Source organism: Daucus carota, chromosome 2, assembly GCF_001625215.2.
Source record: "Daucus carota subsp. sativus chromosome 2, DH1 v3.0, whole genome shotgun sequence".
Lineage (NCBI taxonomy): Eukaryota > Viridiplantae > Streptophyta > Magnoliopsida > Apiales > Apiaceae > Daucus > Daucus carota.
The window spans coordinates 43,358,199-43,378,439 of record NC_030382.2 but is presented as its reverse complement, the minus strand read 5'-3'; the positions used below and the strand labels follow the sequence as shown (position 1 = coordinate 43,378,439).

The 20,241-nt window shown below is 33.8% G+C and overlaps 2 protein-coding genes and 1 long non-coding RNA gene across 11 annotated transcripts; all 3 read right to left on the bottom strand.

Annotated features, from left to right (window-relative positions):
* Positions 1 to 569: 569 nt before the first annotated feature.
* LOC108210012 (phosphoribosylamine--glycine ligase) lies at positions 570 to 4,017 on the bottom strand. The gene is made up of 4 exons (XM_017381244.2): positions 3,595 to 4,017; positions 2,521 to 2,891; positions 1,613 to 2,143; positions 570 to 1,396 (listed from the first exon to the last, which is right to left on the bottom strand). Exons 1-4 carry the CDS (start codon positions 3,833 to 3,835, stop codon positions 989 to 991), a joined length of 1,551 nt encoding a protein of 516 aa, XP_017236733.1. The 5' UTR covers positions 3,836 to 4,017; the 3' UTR covers positions 570 to 988.
* A 1,751-nt stretch (positions 4,018 to 5,768) lies between these two features.
* LOC135150729 (uncharacterized) lies at positions 5,769 to 9,394 on the bottom strand. The gene is made up of 2 exons (XR_010288944.1): positions 8,064 to 9,394; positions 5,769 to 7,228 (listed from the first exon to the last, which is right to left on the bottom strand). It is a non-coding gene; the product is annotated as an uncharacterized LOC135150729 (long non-coding RNA).
* Positions 9,395 to 12,075: 2,681 nt separating this feature from the next.
* LOC108208830 (shaggy-related protein kinase kappa) lies at positions 12,076 to 19,992 on the bottom strand. 9 transcript variants are annotated; one of them, XM_064087683.1, is made up of 17 exons: positions 19,895 to 19,972; positions 19,706 to 19,786; positions 19,407 to 19,471; positions 19,226 to 19,284; positions 18,767 to 18,806; positions 17,981 to 18,217; positions 17,674 to 17,766; positions 17,491 to 17,550; positions 17,084 to 17,356; positions 16,151 to 16,225; positions 15,392 to 15,448; positions 15,172 to 15,312; positions 15,016 to 15,066; positions 14,504 to 14,599; positions 13,849 to 13,932; positions 13,667 to 13,769; positions 12,076 to 12,542 (listed from the first exon to the last, which is right to left on the bottom strand). In XM_064087683.1, the coding sequence occupies exons 6-17, from the start codon at positions 18,125 to 18,127 to the stop codon at positions 12,454 to 12,456; spliced, it is 1,269 nt and encodes a 422-aa protein (XP_063943753.1). In that variant the 5' UTR covers positions 18,128 to 18,217; positions 18,767 to 18,806; positions 19,226 to 19,284; positions 19,407 to 19,471; positions 19,706 to 19,786; positions 19,895 to 19,972; the 3' UTR covers positions 12,076 to 12,453. The 9 variants fall into 9 exon arrangements, with proteins under 9 accessions (XP_063943753.1, XP_063943754.1, XP_063943755.1 ...); XM_064087684.1 differs by having other exon boundaries at positions 19,706 to 19,783; positions 19,895 to 19,971; XM_064087685.1 differs by lacking the exon at positions 19,407 to 19,471 and having other exon boundaries at positions 19,895 to 19,971.
* Positions 19,993 to 20,241: the final 249 nt, after the last annotated feature.

Sequence of the window (20,241 nt, the reverse complement as noted above, 5' to 3'; positions counted from 1 at the left end):
GAAATATAAAAAATGAAATGCAGATTTAACACAATATTACCGAGGGGTATAAACTATATCGCAGATTTGAGCCTTTGTTAATTATGTTTTCATGGCAGTTCCAGGATAACAAAATGTAAGTCGAAAATTGCCTTTGAAGACATTAAAATGGGGAAGTTCACTTCAAGTATTATGTGACTTATCTAGCTCAATATCTAACACATCAAAAATGACATTTTTACACACACACACATAAAGAGTTCTACGATATAATTTGGACTAACATTTGCAGTAATCAACAATTTACAAGCATTTTTTTAAATTCAGACATGCATTAGATCCCTTCAGAGTTACCAAAGAAGGAGCCTTATATGAAAAATCAGAAGCTCCAAAATTGACTCCATCAGCGCATTGATTGGTTGAGTAGCAGCATGGCCAAGTTCCTGATTAAACAAACTCAGACAAAAAGAGGCATCTGCCGTAAACTCAGCAAACAGGTACAGGAGTAGCAACAGTAATGAGAAATTATATTTATATGATCGATTCAGAAGCCTCTGTAAAGTTGCAAAGTTGACTTAAAATGCACAATATTCCAGCAATGATAACAATCCTGTCCCTAAAATTTCATAACCCGACCAAAAAAAGGCCCTTAACTCCAGCACGCTATTGATACAAGATTGCATTACTGAGATTCCTGAAAACTAATTAATAAGATCTAAAATTCAAAACTGGACAACTGTTCAATTCATATATATTGCACAACAGTATCATCTTAGCCTCCTTATACCAGAAATTTTGTGACAAATATATCCCAAACATTATCCTGAGTATGGTTTCATGTCTAGAGTACAAAAGTTGGATGAGCTTCAAGAGAATGATTTTGGAGTTCTTGCAGAGTGCCAGGTGAGTATGAATTCAAAGAAACTTCTTTTCTTAATCTCTGATTGATTCTTCTCTGAAGATGGGAGGGGAGATAAGAAAATTCCGATTTAACAATTTGACTTCACCCCTAAGATAATTGTTTGACCGCGAGTGCTCTCCACCCGATGTCTCGTCTGTAAAACCCTCCTGGCCAGTTAATTTCATCAACAGCCTGGTAAGCTCTGTCTCTTGCTTCCTCAAGATCTTTACCCTTGGCAGTGACGCCGAGAACACGACCCCCAGTTGCTATGAAATTGCCATCTGCGTCAACAGCTGTTCCAGCATGGAATACCTTCACAGAAGGAGCAACATGTTCTGCCTCTTCAAGTTTCTGAATCACAGTTCCTTTTTCGTAGCTCCCAGGATAGCCGTTACTGGCCATAACAACCACCATCGCAGACCCAGGAGACCAGTCCAAAGATACTCCTTCTAGCTCTCCCTTACTAGCTGCAAGCAGAACTTGTGCCAAATCAGACTCCAATCGAACCATCAACACCTGTGGTAGCAATATGAAATATAATCATAAAACAGTATCAGAAATGAGCAACGTAAAAATGTACCAGGTCAACAAACTGCAAATTCTGTACATAAATGTCAATAGCTTTGCACGCCTCCTACCCGAAAGAATATAAGTAGACACATGGAAATCCCTGTGTGTGTGTGTGTGTCTTACAAATTAAACCAACAATAGACAGATATTTGGTCGACTGACCTGGCATTCTGGATCTCCAAATCGCACATTGTACTCGATCAATTTTGGCAATCCCGATTTCTTCTCAATCATAAGACCTGCATACAAAACTCCAACAAATTTGCATCCCTCTTCTGACATTCCTTTTACAGTAGGAAGAATAATAGATTTCATGACCAAAGACTGGAGTTCTTTTGTCAAGACAGGTGCCGGAGAGTAAGCACCCATCCCACCAGTATTAGGACCTGTATCACCATCCCCAACTCGTTTATGGTCCTGAGCAGACTCCAGCGGTATAGCATTCACTCCATCCACGAGGGCAAAGAATGATGCCTCTTCTCCTTCTAGAAATTCCTCAACAACTATACGATAACCAGCAGAACCAAATTCACTCTTCACGAGCATCAAGTCAACTGCTTCATATGCCTCCTCAAGTGTCATCGCAACAATCACCCCTTTACCGGCAGCTAATCCATCAGCTTTAACTACAATTGGTGCCCCTTGCTCTGCAATATACAATTTTGCAGCAGTTGCATCTGTGAATGTTTGATACTGCACCAAGTTCACAAAGAAAAGCCATGTGTATAAATGAGAATTTGTAAACTAAAGATGGCGAATAAAATTTTCTTTTAACTATTTTGGTGTGCTGCCATAACTAATATTAAAACAAATATAGTTATCTATAAAAACACAATAAGCGATGCATCATCAATACTGCTTCTCCTGCATAAATAAGACTTCTGCTACCATCAATACATTAAGCTTTTGCTAAAATTAACTTTAAGCGCACTGCTTATTGTTCATGTGACTAATAGTCTTCCATTTAATTCTTCAGAAGCACAGACCAACAATAACCCATTTACTGAAAGACAAGTATGCTAATAAGCAATTCCCCTCTTGCAATTAGCAGGCAAGTCGAGAGAGAGTACCTTTGCTGTAGGTATCCCGTATTTGTCACACAAATTCTTCATGAATTTCTTGGAACCTTCCAAAGCAGCAGCCTCTGATGATGGGCCAAATGTAGGGATTCCAGCCTTTACAAGATCATTTGCAAGACCTGCAACAAGTGGAGCCTCTGGACCCACCACCACCAAGCCCACTCCCCAATTGCGGCAAAAGGATAACACAGCCGCACTATCAGTAATGTTAAGGTCTGAAATACAAGTGGCGTCTCCAGAGTTGGAGATACCGGCATTTCCAGGGGCACAAAACACAGCGTCACAAGACGGAGACCGCTTTAAGGCATGACAAAGTGCATGCTCCCTCCCACCTCCACCAATGACCAAAACAGTAATTCTCTCTTCAACAAAAACCAGCAATAGGTCAAAGATTAGTCAGTAATAACAGATATAAAGAAAAATGCTTTTAATGTTTATGCAGGATCTCATTTGTACCTTAAATAAACAAACAATCAACACATGTATATGTGACGTTTAAGATATTCAAGTGACAATGGCTTGGATTAATGCATTCAGACACACTTGATGTCTATTTCCTTTACTCTGTATCTATTCAGAGATTCAATCGAATTTGTGTGCTTAGATAGTTCACCAAACACCTGATCAAAACAAAATCAACTTATTGCAGAATATTAATAACTCTGTGTTTATCCCTAATTTCTAAGTTCCACTATTTCTAGCTTATACAAAACTTTAGAGTTCCACCCTGACAACACATTGGGTAAAACTAAACAGTCCTCAAAATTCAAACTTAGCATCCACAGTATGACTAATAGAAACTAGGAGCCATTAATTATCGTAGAAACAAAAACTCGTATCAAGATTAATATCAGTGTTGATATCTTAGTCTTCTAACATAAATTACATCAATAAACTAATTAACAAGCTGTATCAGTTTCCTAATAAAACAAATATTACAACATCAATCATCAAGAAAGCTGAGAGCTTTATCACCTACACAAACACTTTTAGTTGCAACAATTTTCTAGCAAAATCACGATTAGATAAGCATTGTAAAGTGGGCAATATTGTAAATATCCTCACCAGAAACACCATTATCTGAAGCCAAACAATTGAACACGGTATTAAAAAATCGAGAGCTTTCGAAAGGGCGACAATCTCGGGGATTGCCGATTAAAGATTGAAACTTTAAGGAACCCATTTGAAATAATGACGAATATTTGCCAAAACTCAACTGAGCTGCTGCAAAAGATTGAGTTGACCGGCGGTAATGGTGAACCAGATGATTTGTCGGAGCTCCGACGTTGTATGAGATACAAGCCATTTATATAAACACAATTGTACTTGGCCGGGCGTTAGACGGCCCTGATTCGCCGGAGAGAGTGAATTGAATTGACAATGGGAAGGAATGAACTAGATAGCGTAGGGTTTTGGGGGTTTTAACTTTTCAAGAAAACATGGAGTACAAAATTTCATATACAGTATTATATTACAAAGGGTTTGTCCGGTGTGCAAGAGTAACACATGCTAAGCACTCAAATTTATAGAATTAGAGGTTGAATTAAAGATTTTTGATTGGTCTCGTTGTTACAAATCTATTAATTTTACTACTTAGTGTTCATGAGCGAAAAACCGTATTACAAATTATAATTGAGCAAACGAATAAAACTCATATTAGTCATAAAATCATAAATTTTACATGATTGCGGTCTAATTTTTAATAACCGTTATAAATAATTACAAAACGTGAATTATTACTAGCCAGCTACTATTTCAAATTTTCCAAAATCACACAAATTAAATTATAATCATAAATCTACTATTTCAAAATTTTCAAAATCACACATATCAAATTATAATCATAAATCATAAATGTGCATTTATATATATATATATATATATATATATATATATATATATATATATATATATATATATATATATATATATATATATATATATATTAAAGTTCTATGGAGACCACTTTTATTGGAGACCGTGAAGACCACCTATGTTCTGCAAGTGAAATATTGCATAAAAACATTGTAAAACGTATAGTTTTGCACATCATGTTGTACAAAATCATCATTTCACTTTAAAATCTTGAATATCATATAAGTTTCGCATGTAGAACATTACAAAATGTTATATTCTACGAAAAATATTTAGTTTGCAGGACATTGTTCGACTTGCAGAACATACATTATATAATTATGAAATATAGATGATCTTCAACAATTTTAATGAATACATGATATTTGTTGAACATTCTTCACAAAATAATGTATTTTATAGTGTTTTGATTGCAGAACATAAGTGGTCTCCACGGTCTCCAATAAAAATGGTCTCCATAGAACTTTACTCATATATATATATATTGTACATAAGCCAGCTGCTTTCCCGATTTTAGACGGGTTTTTTTGGGAAACCATTTTATAGGAGAGATTTAATGCACCTTTACAGAAAACTATTAATCATCAGAATCTATTACTCCTTCCGTTTCAAATTACATGTCCACTTTTAAAAAATCACATAGTTTAAGAAAAGTGGATTTTGAGAAAAAAAGAAGTACATCAAGTCATTAATTGAACCTAATATGTGGTATATGGTTGATCTTGGAAATATAAATTTGAAATATGTGAAGGAGAGTTGATTTTGGAAATATAAATTTACATTGAAAGTTGAAATGGACAAGTATTTTGAAACAAATATTTTTTTCTAAAGTGGACATGTATTTTGAAACGGAGGGAGTATCTATTATATATCTAATACAGCAACCATGAGTAATTTAATTTGAAATGACTAATCTACCTTTTCCTCATTATACATATTTTTATTTATATATATATAAAGGTTATTATTGATTTTTAATAATAACGTATTTATTAGATATTAGAAAAAATAGATTTTTTTGTCACTCAACTTATTGTGCTTTTAAAAACTTACCACCCAACTAAATTTTTTTCCTTTTAAACACTAATGTTTGGTTTGGATTTTTTTTAGCCACCAACTTAGGTTCGAATTTGATTACTAGCATTATGATAATTTTCTTGTCACTAAACTTATTGCGTCTTTAAAACTGTGACAACCCTCAAATCCGGGGGTCTGGATTTGGTGCCACGAAAACAAAAATCATTTAAAAACCTGTATTTGCGGAAAAAGGTAAAACAGATATTTAAAAATCTGAAATTTTAAAAGAGATTTAAATCAAACCACTTTGACCCCCTAAAAACAGGATCGCTAATAGGTTACAGCACTGAAATCAGAAACCAAAACTAACAAATCTTATTACAACTTAAACTACATTATCAGATAAACTTCGATAAGAAGAGTAACCGATAACCAAATAAATAAATCTATTTACAACTGAATTGAAATAAATCAATTCTAATCATAACTATGCTTGCAGACGCCTCCCTGGTAATCTTGCCTAGAATCAATCTTACGCGTAGCTTATATATGTGACATCTCAATCCCTAGCTGAAAGGGTTAGAAATAATAGCAAGAGTGAGCGAAAATACTCAGCAAGATAATAAGAAAGGCAAGAGTGACAAGATATAAATTTTCTTGGATTAAATCAGAGTATTTGAAATAAATATTAACAATTGTAAATCAAAAGTTTATCAAAGATATATATCAATATGCTTGAAATTTCACAAGATATATTTGACAGTAAACATAAGCTCTCATAAGCTTAAATAATAATGACCAGGTTTTAAACAACGGACGTACTATCACAGCTGATCAGGAAATCCAGTGATAGCACCGAATCATGCTTCGTAGAAGCAGATCCAAACAATAGGTACCAAACAGAAGGCAACACATTGGCCTTTGGCAGAAATGGTATTATACATATTTCATATAATACCTAGCCCTTCGCTGGACCGCCGTCCCGGCCACCTATGCAAAAACAAAGAAATCTTCCGATTTCTTCCGGAAGCAGATGATTAACACCTGTTCTCAAAACAATATTTTGCTGGTCTATCTGGCTGGAGTATTAAATAGCCCCTTACGCCATAAAATCATCCTTTCAAAACCTTTCTGAAACTCTTTAGTTTTCAAACTCAAAATACTGTCAAAATAAATTTCATTAAAGTCTGAGTACAATTTAAAAATCCACCGTAATACGGCTCAACGGAAAAACAAAACTATTTAATTATTTAAAATCCAGGATTTATGTCTGGGACAGAAGACCAGGCATATATTGTAGTACCGAAATATGACTACTATAGAGTCATCAATAGTTCCAAACTGTAAAAGAACTCAGACAATAATCTTTCAGAAAACTGATTAAAATAATCAGAATGCTTTTCAAATAAAGTTGTTACTGTTCATATAACAGTAAAAAGTATCGAACTAAAGATATTCGATATTTTAAATCACAAGACAAGATAAAAGTATTTGCACTTTTAAATATCAGAAACATGCTTGCAGGAAGTACAAGTCATAATTGCAAACTTGCTTACAAGAGGGAATTGAAATATTTGCTCTTTAAATAAAAGAGAAGAATAGGAATACTTGCCTTTGACAGAAACTGGTGACACACAGTCTCTCTACTCGAGGTTTCTATAATGCCCTCAACATTGCTATTCTCTGCAAAGACTACTTTCTACTGGACTATCATACGGCGTAACTGGCCTTATCAACTATTTCTGACTTGACTTTCAACAATATAGGCTTGATTCTGAAAGTCGTTGAATGCACGCATCTCGGTAGACTATATATAACAGCAAAATAATACTCAGTTGCCGAACAATCCATAGTGTCGTCAATTCGTAGAATCGGAATTATATTACTACCCTTCACGATATAAATATATATCATATACAAATAATATATACACATAGCATCAGATAGTTAAACAAGTCATCATGTCAGCACGTAGCGTTTAATTCACATGCTTTAATATTTATATAAATATAAATATAATTCAGTAATCATGTATATAATTTTATATCTGATTATATACAATCAATCAACCACATTAATAGCATAACCCTGGATACAATCCAAATATGAATTACAAGTCCAATTGTAATCCAATCACTTCTCAAATCAGCTCGAAATCTCATCAAACTAAATTGATAAAATAATATAATTTTGGACAACACGTCCTTTTAAATCGAGCAACTCCAAAAACCAATAACACACAATCTCTGTCCCAAAATAATATAATGTTTGTCAAATTGTCAGTTGCTCGGCAAAACGTCGGATCATAAAAGCACACGGCACAATTAATAATCAAATCCGACAATTAACAAAACTTTCCGAAATTTCAATAAAACCTATAAAAATCATCACAAGATTCTAATAAAATAAAGTCCGGAAATTTGATTACAATAATCACGTATTATCTTAACAATAATAATACAATTTGAAATTTCCAACCACATACCACTATTCGCATATTCGAATCTATATTCTAGATGCAGCAAAATCTTAGGTAATCATACATATTCAAAGTCATCAAATATAACGCACGTAGCATTATCCATAACAATCTCAGATCTAGATAGAATTATAATCTCAACAATTCAAATTCAACCAACTACCTTATTTACTAATCAGAATATAAAAATGGAATTTACATTAATCACTTATTGATTATTAATAGTATTAAAATTATTGATTATCATTATTATCATCAAAAGAATTGATAATAATAATAATATAAATAATCCTAATATCCATTAATAATTAATATTTAATCAATATTTATTTCATTTCTAGGTTCCGAAAAGCTTTGCAACCCCACCGCGATGGTAGCTACTCACAAGACTATCCAACACTGTTAAACAACTATCACCCACCTCCATTGGCCTCTCCTCACAGCCAGGAACAAAGAATTCAGCCACCCAATTCAGAAACTCAATTCTGTACGCACACCTCTAAATTGTTCTATTCTCTAGCCAGTTTGTAGCTCAGTCTCCATTATATCCCATTTCCTTGACTTCATCACACAATTAAGCCATTCTCTACGCCCATCTTATTCTTTCATCATGTTGCACTACTCCCACCTCTGTCTGGAACCACCACCACTACTACCTAACAGCCTCTGTTTCAAACCCCACAAACAGCCACCAACAACCACTTCGGGCCTGCAACCTCAGCACCACCCGCAGCCACACAACTGTTGTGACTCCGATTACTCTCCCTGTATTTCACTTCCCCTGCTCCTGGCCTCCTACTACATCATACCCACCTCTCTCGTCTCCCTGACTTTCCTTTCAATCTATCCTCAGGAGTCGCAAAGCCAACTGCAGTAATCCCCGATCAGTCCCGCCAGTGTCGAGTCACCGCTACCTCCCCAGACCACCAACAGCCTCCTGCTTGTAATCTCAGCAACCACAACCTTCAAACCCTCCCATTTCTATCATCTCACCACCAAGCAGCCATCCCTCTCGACTTCATCTTTCTCATCCCCGCAGCCACTGGGAATCAAACGCAGCGCCCCTGTTTTCCATCGCCGCCACACACGGCTGCTACCGCGCTGCAGCCAAAACAATCAACACCACCACCATCGCACCCTTTCTCCTCTTCTCCTCCATAACCTGCCGCCATACTCAACCTCCGATTCAACACCACAGACTTATACCCATACACAAGACTAGATACAGATATACACACACAATTGAAGACACGCACACAAAATAAACCTCGCCTGATTGATTCGAATGGTTCGATTGGACTGAAACTCTCGAAACCCTAGCTCTATTCCTTTTCCCCAAATCCATCGATGCCTTTGTTTTATAAACCTAACTTGTACACTCTGTTTTTATCTGCACTCAAAACACCGAGGCTACGCGTAACTGGTGATACACCTGCTTATTTTCTAATTTCATTTTATAATAAAAACAAAAGAAGTATAATCTAATTATATCAATAATACTCCCTCCGTCCCAGTCATTTGTATACAAATGGCCGGGACACGGAGACCAAGAAATTGGGTAAGAAATAAGTAAAGTTAGATGAAAAGTGGGTATAGTGGTGGGACCCATTTATATTTAATAATAGATTTGAGATAGTGGAAAAAAGTAGTGGGTGTAATAGTGTTTATATTATTATAGAATGGAGATAGTGGATGAAAGTAGTTGGTGTAATGATATTTTATATTATAAAAGTTTACTACTTTTGGAATGTATACAATTGATGGGACGTCCCAAAAAGGAAACTGTATACAATTCACTGGGACGGAGGGAGTATAAAACTAGGGTCCAACAATATTACAAAAAAAACATATCCAAACATTCCTAAATTTTCTAAAAGTTTTAAATATCCTGACTACGCAAGATTTGTAAAAAACAACATTTTAAAAGCTTTTTCTTTATTTATACAAATAAAGATCAAAATCATTTTTAAAGTGCAAATAATTAATATAATCATTTGCAAGTTTTCAAATATTTTTAAATCGGACCAATACATAAAAATACCAAAACTAAATATTTTGGTAATCTAAGTCGGACAACACTTTGTGGATCAATTAAAAATAAATATTGCTTTTGAAATCAAAAGAAGAATTTAATTTATCAAAAAAATAATAAACTAAATCAAAGCTGTAAATCCATAGCTCGGACAGAAAATAAATAATTAAATTGCACATAATCAATTAATGCAATAGACAATTAATCACATAATTTCAGCAACTCACAAAATTGTTTTTGAAAATCCAATCATTTGGAATAAAATATAAAATTTTATTCCTGCTCTTTTATAAAATTTTAAACAACTAATAAATAATATTAAAATATCCGAGTCGTCACAAAAACTAACCACTCAACTATAATTTTTTTTATTTTACTCACTAATGTCCGATTCACCTTTGTTTTTTTGTCGTTGAAGTTAAGTTCGGATTTGATTATTAGCATTACATTTTCTGTGTAACATTATTAAAATATAGTGGTAGTTGCATCTGTAAAAAAAAATATAATGGTAGTCTGTAAGCATACATCTTTATATACAGTACTTCTTATGTCTCCAAGGTCGTTTACCTTCGGTGATAAGAATTTTAGACGCATTTTATGGCTTTTGAAAGATGTAGTTTCATAAATAGTTTTTTTCTTTCGAATGAAAATTCAGCGTTTAATTTTTCACACACAAAAATAAGTTATGAAACTATGTTTCGTAAGAGTCTTAAATAAGCGGTAAGCAGTAGAAAAAACTGTAAACTAATGAGAGGGAACCAGGAAGTAATAATAACATAAAATGATGCATTATAGAGAACAATCATCAAAAATTAAGTTTTCTTCTCTATTTATTTATCTCGAAAATTGTAATAAGATAAAGTTATTAAAATTTTTGAAGAATAATTTAAGAGAGATCTTAAACTGAGCTAGTCGATTGAAACTTAAATAATAATAACGAAATATGATGCATCATATCACTCAAAAACACTTTATCTTATGAGAGTGGGTGAATTGTTTGAAATCATTGATTTCATATTCATGATTTATTGAATTTTTAGAATTCTAATTACGTGTTTTCCTGATTTTAATTTTTCATCGACTTATTTTATATTATTATTGCTATATATAAAGATCTAAACATACGACACATCATCAAAATATTACATACTCACTATGTATAAATGATGCTACAAAAAATTATCATAGTGCTGGTAATCAAATCCGAACCTAAGCTGGTGGCTAAAAATAAAACCAAACCTAACATTAGTGAGTAAAAGGGAAAAAAAAATTAGTTGGGTGGTAAGTTTCTAAAATTACAATAAGTTGAGTGGCAAAAAAATCTATTTTCCCTAGATATTAATGTCTAATAATTAATATACATCAAATTACTTCATAATTAAAACTCCATTACATATATGTATAATATATTTATATTTATGATTTAATATAAATAAATAAATATTCAGTATCGCAAAAAGCGGAAATCAAAAAATTGGTGATTAATCAAAATGGTTAACATGATCATTAATTGGAATTAATTTAATATTATATATATAAATAAAATAAATCTAATCATTTTGAAATTTTGAAATTTCCCTCATAATCCAGTTTGACCAAATAATCATCGATTTAACCGAATTTTATCAAACCGTATTAAAATTCGTCTGATTATCGTTTAATCAGTTAACCGGCCGATTTTTAGAAAACACACACATATATATATAAAAGAATAACTATAAATATAATATATAAGACTATGATTCAGCGAGAATCTCATTTTTTATATCAAATTTTCAATAATTTTAGGTGGGTGGTAATCTAATTATATAATAAAGTTTTAAACGGTATATATTTTTGTATTTATATTTTAATAAATATCATAATAATGAGGATATGTGTGCATATAGACATCAATATAATATGACTTGAAAACAAATAAATATTAAATTTTAAATTACTTTTATAATACAAATAATCTCAATTTGAAAAAGATGAACACAGAGATCTGACATATATTAAAAAATAATCTAAAGCAACCGTGCTCTGCACTGGTTAAAAACCTAGTTAATTATTAATACGGCCTCTTATATTTTATCTATTTGATCACCATGACAGCAGATTCTCTGGTTGATTCCCATCTAGATTGGCAAGGACATGTTCATGAAAAAATATGTAGAACTAACTTATATATATAACTTCGATGCATAAACTATAACAAACGTATTTAAGTGAGTGTATACAATTCCTTGCGTTGGATAAAACCCAAAGACCAGAGACTCTTCAACTCTGTTTATAACATGATCTCCAAGACTTCCAATTTTTGCCCTGCAAAGTCTACTTAAGAGCTCATTAACAAAAATGGAACATGAGATCACTGACAAGTGAACACAAATCTAGTGCACCAAACCAAGTCGACAGTATAGCTGTTACTTAATCTGTTATTATACGACACTGAGGCTGGTGTAGGCACCATGTTGGAGGGATAAATTCCACACAGGACAGGCAAGGCGTGCAGATAGTAAGAGACACCAAGCACACACTAGGCATGCAAAGCCATAAATGAGTTCTGCTTACGAGCATGGTCTGGAATAAGCCGTCGTAAAATCTCAGCAGGGATGCCTGCAAGCTCTGTCATGTAAAATATAATTAATATATAACACTTTGCAAAGCCTAAATATGGGCAAAGCCAACAAATGTCAGAAGCTCATTGGCCAATTAGTGCTCAATTTTCATCGAAACCGAATTGTCAGAATTCAGAAGCATAGAAAAAATTCCATAGCACCATTAGCAGTACTTACATTGTAACAACATTGTTGAAGCATAGCTCATTTCATAATTTTTCTTTTCTCTTGAAGCATAGCTATTGCTAATAGCATACATGTCAAAATAGCTGTAGTAGCATTACCAGAAGTGACACAAATTGGAGAGGAGCCCCCACTGAAATTTTACTCAGAACCATTGAGTGTGTGACATTTTAATAAATCAGTCCATAGTTAGCTGGTGAGTGATATTATAATTAATTTATGCATGTCATTACATTATTTCCCAAGTTCAAATTATAGGTAATTAAGGTGTACTCTTAGCTCATTTAAACATGTAAATTAATCAGATACCATACTACACCGCTGAAATTTAATTGAATGTCCCGAAAGGAATGCGACCTTGTGGTCAAGGTCTATCTCCTTTGTCCTCCCCTCGTGTTTCAAATACTCACAAGCGGCAATGGTTTAAACACCTCACTCGCCTCTTAAAAAAAAACCTCTTATTGATATAATACATATTATCAATCAAATGTTGATATTTTAGACTTTGTACGAAATATTGATTCTATAGAGTTGGGTAGTTATCAGTAGTTTAAACTTTAAACAATCACTCAAAAAAACCTTAAATTGAAAAAGAAATTGACAAGACCCCACATGAGTTATAATTCTGTATTACCAGTTTCTGCATATTTTTATGTTAAGCAAACGATAGGCATTACAGGGATTATGTAGCTTAATTTGCCCAACACAGATGACAACAATATTTAAAAATCAAGTGCTTTGCCTATTGCCTTAAATTATAAGCCTGCACAGCCGTTTGACCTAGTACATCAATATTTACTTTCGAAACAATATAATTACAGATATCTCTGTAGCCAAAAAAATAATAACAATTGCACATACGTCATAGTATATTACAACACTTAAATAATCAGAACAGTTTATGTCATGTATGAAGTCAGACGGTGCTATGTAAGGAGTCAAACTCACCGGGTGCCTTAAAATTAAAGAGCGGAGGAAGAGGACGCCCATTTGGTAGACGGGTATCTGGATTTCTCAGTTCATCAAAAAAAGGGTGGATACAAGCTTCCAACTGCCACCAAAGCTTATTACATTTATATGTACCTTTTCAGAATTTACAAGATCTTACAAATTAAAATATGAAGACTTACTGCAGTGCACCGTAGATTAGGTGAATACTGAAAAAATCTGCAAACCAAATCCACTGCTTCTGGGGGTAAATGCTTCTGAAAAACCTATAACCAAATGCAAATTCAAACCAAACGCTCAGTACACAGTAAATCTACAGGTTTTTATCTGTAACATATTCTTATGAGCAACTTCTAGTTAATTTTTTTAACCTCTAAAAGTTAATAGTATAATACTGTCAACTTTTAGACACAGAAAATACACCGAACATGATCATACTATCCGAAAGAGGCCAGTATGTATTCTATACCAAGTTTTTAAGGCACAGTATGTATTTTATACCAACTTCACCATTGTCAATCGTCATCAAGTCAATTCTGGGCAGATTTTAGAATTTAGACTAGCAGAGTTCTTTTGTGTTTCCCCATCATATCACATATTTAGCATTCAGCCACAAATTGTTCCTCATGACCCATCATACCCTACTATGTAAATAGCAAGCAGTTACTGTTGATCAAAAAAACATATCCCATACATGGTGACCTGCTAAGAAACCGTGTGTGCGTGTGGGGGTGGGGGGGGTGGGGGGGGGGGGGCGCTAATTCTCCAGCAGATTATAAAGTAAATTGGCCTTGTAACTAGACATTATTGATAATATAATAAGGTAATAAGATATACCTTATGCCATGGATGAGGCTTTATCTGCGGAAATTTAAATTCCGTATAGTTTGGATTCATGCATTTGATCTCCTCCCTGGTTGGTGTTCCTAAAACCTGTGAAATATATTACAATTTAAAATATTTCATGAAAAGAAGTTCAGACAAGCTTCTATATTCAAGTTAAAAATATGAATTATTACTTAGCACTTCCGATTCGTTTTTGAAGTTTTTAAAAAAATTCTCCACTGTCTAATCTCTCTATGTGACAAGGTTAAACAACCCGTGAATCTATGCTAGACCGTACACCCAACAGTAAACTTTACAGTAATAAGTAAACCAATATCTAATTGTTCAGCCTTTTAGTTCAATACATTCGTTTGGCGATGCTGAGAAAACAAGTTTGGACCCATTACAAGACAGTAAAAAGTATATTTACAGAAGGTGCAAGACCCAATACACAGGCGGATAGACACATATGCATATATGTAAACATGAGTCTTATTAAGTGGCATAAATGTCAGCTCAGTTACCTTGATGATCTCAACTAACTGGTCCACTCCACTCTCTCCAGGAAACAAGGGCTGTGAGAGAACAGATATAAATAAATTCCTTGAAATTAAAAGGGATATATAGAAACATTTATCGCACTAATGATTGATGCACATGCGTCAAAACAATTAAACCACCTGCCCAAGAAGCAATTCAGCCATCACACAACCGGTAGACCATATATCTATTGCAGTTGTATATTCTGTGGCCCCGAATATGAGTTCTGGTGCACGATAGTATCTTGAACAAATGTACGAAACATTAGGTTCTCCTTTTACCTGATGAATACATGCAACATAACAAATTAAATCCAGAGATCAAGTAATGCCACATTCAAAGCACAGTGCACTGGCGTACCAAAACTTTTGCACTTCCAAAATCACACAATTTCAGCTGATGTGTATGGGGATTCACCTAGACACAGAAACTTGGTAATTTCAGTCTTTATACAGGAACTTGAAAAAAAAAAAATCATGCAAAAACACCTAATAGATGCAATAAAACAAACTTAACAAGAAACCAATATACTGGTTGTAACAAAACAAAAGGAGTGATGATATGCAAAAGAATCGCACCTAATAGAGGGCATGCAAAATATAAAGGTACTTCGCCTCTAATGTGTGCAAGTCCACTTTGACTAATTACAGTTTTTTTTTTAACTGAGACTAATTACAGTTCAGTTGAAGGTTATATGTTGCTTTTTAAGTCTTATTTACAACTGTTCTCCAAAGAATTTTCAGCCAATCAATATCAAACTAAGAGTGCTACAGGGGCACAATCAACAATACTTGCAAAAACACATAAGTTTGATGAAAAATGGTTTAATGTGCTCATTTGTTGTATCTGATAATCTGAAGATATTTTACACACACAAAAGTGCATTGATAATTATACTCAACTCATGAAGATAACTTCAGAAGTTTTAGACGAACAACTTAAGATGAGCATCACAGTCCTCTGCTAAAAGAATGGGAGAAACATGGAGCTGTGATTGCGATGCAACTGGAAAGTAGGAAATACTGTAACTGTCTCATTAGCGGTAGTTCTAATCCTATGCGAAACTGGCATAGAAATAGTATTAATACAATCAAATAAATGAAGTATCTTATAACTTACAAGTAAGTTTTGAGGCTTGATGTCACGGTGACAAATACCGATGCAGTTATGAATATAAGCGAGGGCCCTGCATATCTGCACCAAATGTAAATACAAAGTTGAGACAAGTAGAAAATGATGAGAAATGAAAATTCCAATATATCATGCACCACATGGTTTTACACAGGCCTATATACATACGAAGTTGAGAAAAGTGGAAAATGATGAAAGAGTACTTAAAATCCTAATACTTGACCTTACACAAACAAAGTTTTTTGATAAGTCTCTGTCCAAAGGAAACTGGTGACAATAGAAAATTTTATCCAAATTAATTATAAAAAACACAATTTAAGTTATGATTTTCCTGATAAAGGAAAAGATATTGCTCATCATACTAAATTGCTAACACCAGCAAAGGAAACTGATATGGGGCGGAATAATATATATAGGTCAAGTAAAGAGGATATGCACCTGCCCATACATGGATTTAGCAAAGAGACAAATGGAAATCACCAAACTTAGTGTCAATTTAATAATGATTCAAGTCTGATTATTTATGAATATTAAAATGGTTTATATGGGGATGCTAGCACTTGAAGATTAAGTATAAGTGTATAACCCTGATAATAGAGCGTACGATGGAGTACAATTATGAATTGCAGGAAGCTGCTAAACAAATGTCACATGATTCAGATCATTGCCATTATCAGAAATGAAAAGTTGCTCCTCAAGAGTAAAAGCTCTATGACCCAAGGGTGTTCAAAAGACTAAACAGTACGCGCAAAAACACATTTATTGGACTGGGTGCACTTCTAAATAAAAGGAACCATAACTTCGAGTTGCCTTTGAAATAGATGATTTACTAAGCAGTATAATTTTGTTAACCATCTAAAGTTACAGTCTTCTTTCAGAATTCATTCAAAGATCATCACAGCAAACGAAAATGCTAAATACCTGATAGGTATAAAGTTTGACGTATATTAAGGGCATTCGCTGGTTCAACCTGCTGTAATGCCTTGCCATACGATTTACAGTTTCAGGAACAAACTCGAGGACCAGATTAAGGTACACTTCTTCTTTGTCGGTTGTTGAGAAGAAAGAATGCTTAAGAGCAACAATATTTGGATGGTCCAACATTTGCATAATCTGCAACTCCCTATTCTTGTAGCGCTTGTCTTGAAGAACCTTCTTAATAGCAAGGATCTCACCAGTTTCTCTGCACTTTGCCTGCATGAAGCAGTAGAGGTTATTATAAAAAACCAATCGGTATTAAGGAAATGGAAGAGCTTTTGCTTTTCATCTCTTAGCATAAAATGCTACGGAAGAAAACTGATACAATTAGTAACTTATATAAACATTACTTGGCAAACAACGCCAAAAGAGCCTGTTCCAACTACATGCTCCGCTATGTAACTGATAGCCTGTCAAATATACAAAATTTCTCAAACAGTGTAACATATATCTTAATAAGTACATCAGGTCTAGAAAGTAAGACTAAGAGAGCTGTGAAATTCACAGTATCACATATAAATTATTTTTGCAACCTGCCTAGATTGACCATTTCGACCACCAATAGTAGTTCTTATCACATGCCCTGCTTCAGCTCCCACACCATTGACTACTTCAGGTTCACTGTCCTGCGATGCACATAGAAATCCATAAAACAACACGCAGATTTATTAAAAGGGTTCTCTCAATCTAGAATAGCATAGATCACACTTGAGAAACTGACTCGAGTTCTGTTACTAAATACAAATATTTGGCTTCACCATTTATAGCAAACCTCCTCAAGAACATTGCAAACTGTCTACAAACTGTAGTGATTAAAAAAAACTTCCAGAAATAACTTACTCTCTCCTCATCATGCTCCACCTTGTCCTTATCCCTTAATCTCATCTCAAGCATCTCCCTCCCCAGCCAGTCAACTGAACTGGATGACTCGTTGAAGCCATTAACAGTTCTCGAACTGCCTACTTTCCTATGTCCTATGCTTGCCATGACTGATCAGTGTCGCAGATGCTAATATGTCCTACTGTCCATACGCAAATCCGAAACTCAACAGTCTGCACCTCAGAAGCTCCTGTCTTCCTAATCAATTAAAAAGGGAGTGCACATTACTAAACATCAATTAGAAAAACTCTAAGATAGTGTTTGGGAACATATCTTTCATTTCAAATGATAGATTTGAAATGACATGAAATGAGTTATCATTTCAAAGTCTCGTATTTATACATATATTTAAATTTCTTAAATTGGATTTGAAATCCAAATTAAAATTATTTTGATTGTCCAAAAATGTCGACCACATCCAGAATTCCAAATGAAATCCACAGTTCCCAAACATGCCATACAAATTGGTTGCATGATGACTACTTTCCTCTGTGGAATTTCTTAGCAGATAAATATTAATTATCTGCAGAAATTTAGAATATAATATAAGGACCTGACCTCATCCTCTCTCAAAATTCTTTATGGTGTGTGCAACAGTGTTTTAGGACTTGAAAAAACAAAGTCTTATTCAATGACAACCAAATCAAGTACAAACTGGGTTTGTAAGTTAATAAAGAATATATAAAAAGCATTAAGAGAATGTTATAAATTGAAAGCATAAATTATAACTGACAACACACAACTAACCGTTAAGCTTCCAGAAAGTTCAGTCCATACTCCATGTACTCTGCAACCGGGTGGAATAACAAACTTATTTAGATATGCTGAGGAGTGATGTCTATGATAAAAAAGAGAATAAAAGATGCCAAAGTCCGCACCCATTCAGTTAAGGCAGATAACTAGCATAACATGATATTAGTTAAGGTCAATTGGGTGGAGTAGAAAAATAACCAGACTTAAATAAGTTGTGCCGCAACTTGCATCTATTACTGCAATTATCACAATTTCAAAAGATATCCACAAGATGTTGGTTTCTAATTTTCTATATAATACCACAGAGTAATTAACAATAACAAAAGATTTTTCTTTCTCTGCTCTATTACCTCACGTCATACAATACTTCACAAGAATCATCTAGTATGACGTGACTGTGTAAGATTCTTTTACTAATCATTTACTTGAGTTACAAAAACCTCCGCCACTTACGGAAAATAAATGACATCATGCATGGATTATGGATAACACTTGCACTGCACCCCACTCCTCTACAGCATACAAGGCACAAATATTAGTGAGTTAATTTGCATAAACTGGGAAACAATTAGGATTGATTTTTCACTTAATAGAAGTTCACAATTGCTGAAAAATATCAAAAATTAATACCCACCGATGCGCCTCTGAATGGAATTACATGTTTATCAGGAACCTAAAGGTGCAAATTTGCTCGGAAAGCTGAGTTACGAATGAGAAATGTGATAGGTTAATATAAAATGAGAATAAAGAGATTATCGATCAGATCTAAGAGAAATTAGTAGGGTTAAGCTCACAAATGATGGCAATTAAACCTCCGCTAATAATCTTACAGGTGATTAAACGTTACAACTGTTATCAATAATTCTGTACACAAACATATAATCTAAGAATAATACACGGAGAGAGAGAGAGAGAGAGAGAGAGAGAGTGTACCTGAAGAGGAGTTACGGAGAGTGTTGTATGAGTTATTAATTTGAACGCTCCCAGCATAAAATCAGTTGCAACAACAGTCTGCTGTAACAGATAAATGAATTCTTGTGTGTGTAGACGACGAGATGATAAGATGAAGAAGAAATCACAGAGAGAGTGAGAGAGAGAGAGGGAGAGAGATGATTTGCTTACAGTGAGGGTGGCTTTTTCTGTTGTACACTTTTTTCACTTTATTCCTCCTTCTCCCTCTCGCTTTCTCTCTTTTCCGGTGGACACTTATTATCTGTATCCATTTTATAAATGCCAATATTTTAATATACATATCCATAAAAATTGTACATTAGTTAACAATAAATTATATTTATTTTTCCAAAAGATCATATATCTATAATAATATTTTATTATTACTTTTCAAATTTGAATTTGAATATCAGTATTCTTTGTCATAATATTTTTATGAAGTAATTACTTTTCTCTATATTAATATATAAAAATGTAATTATAATAAACAGATATTATTGTATGATATATGAACGGGA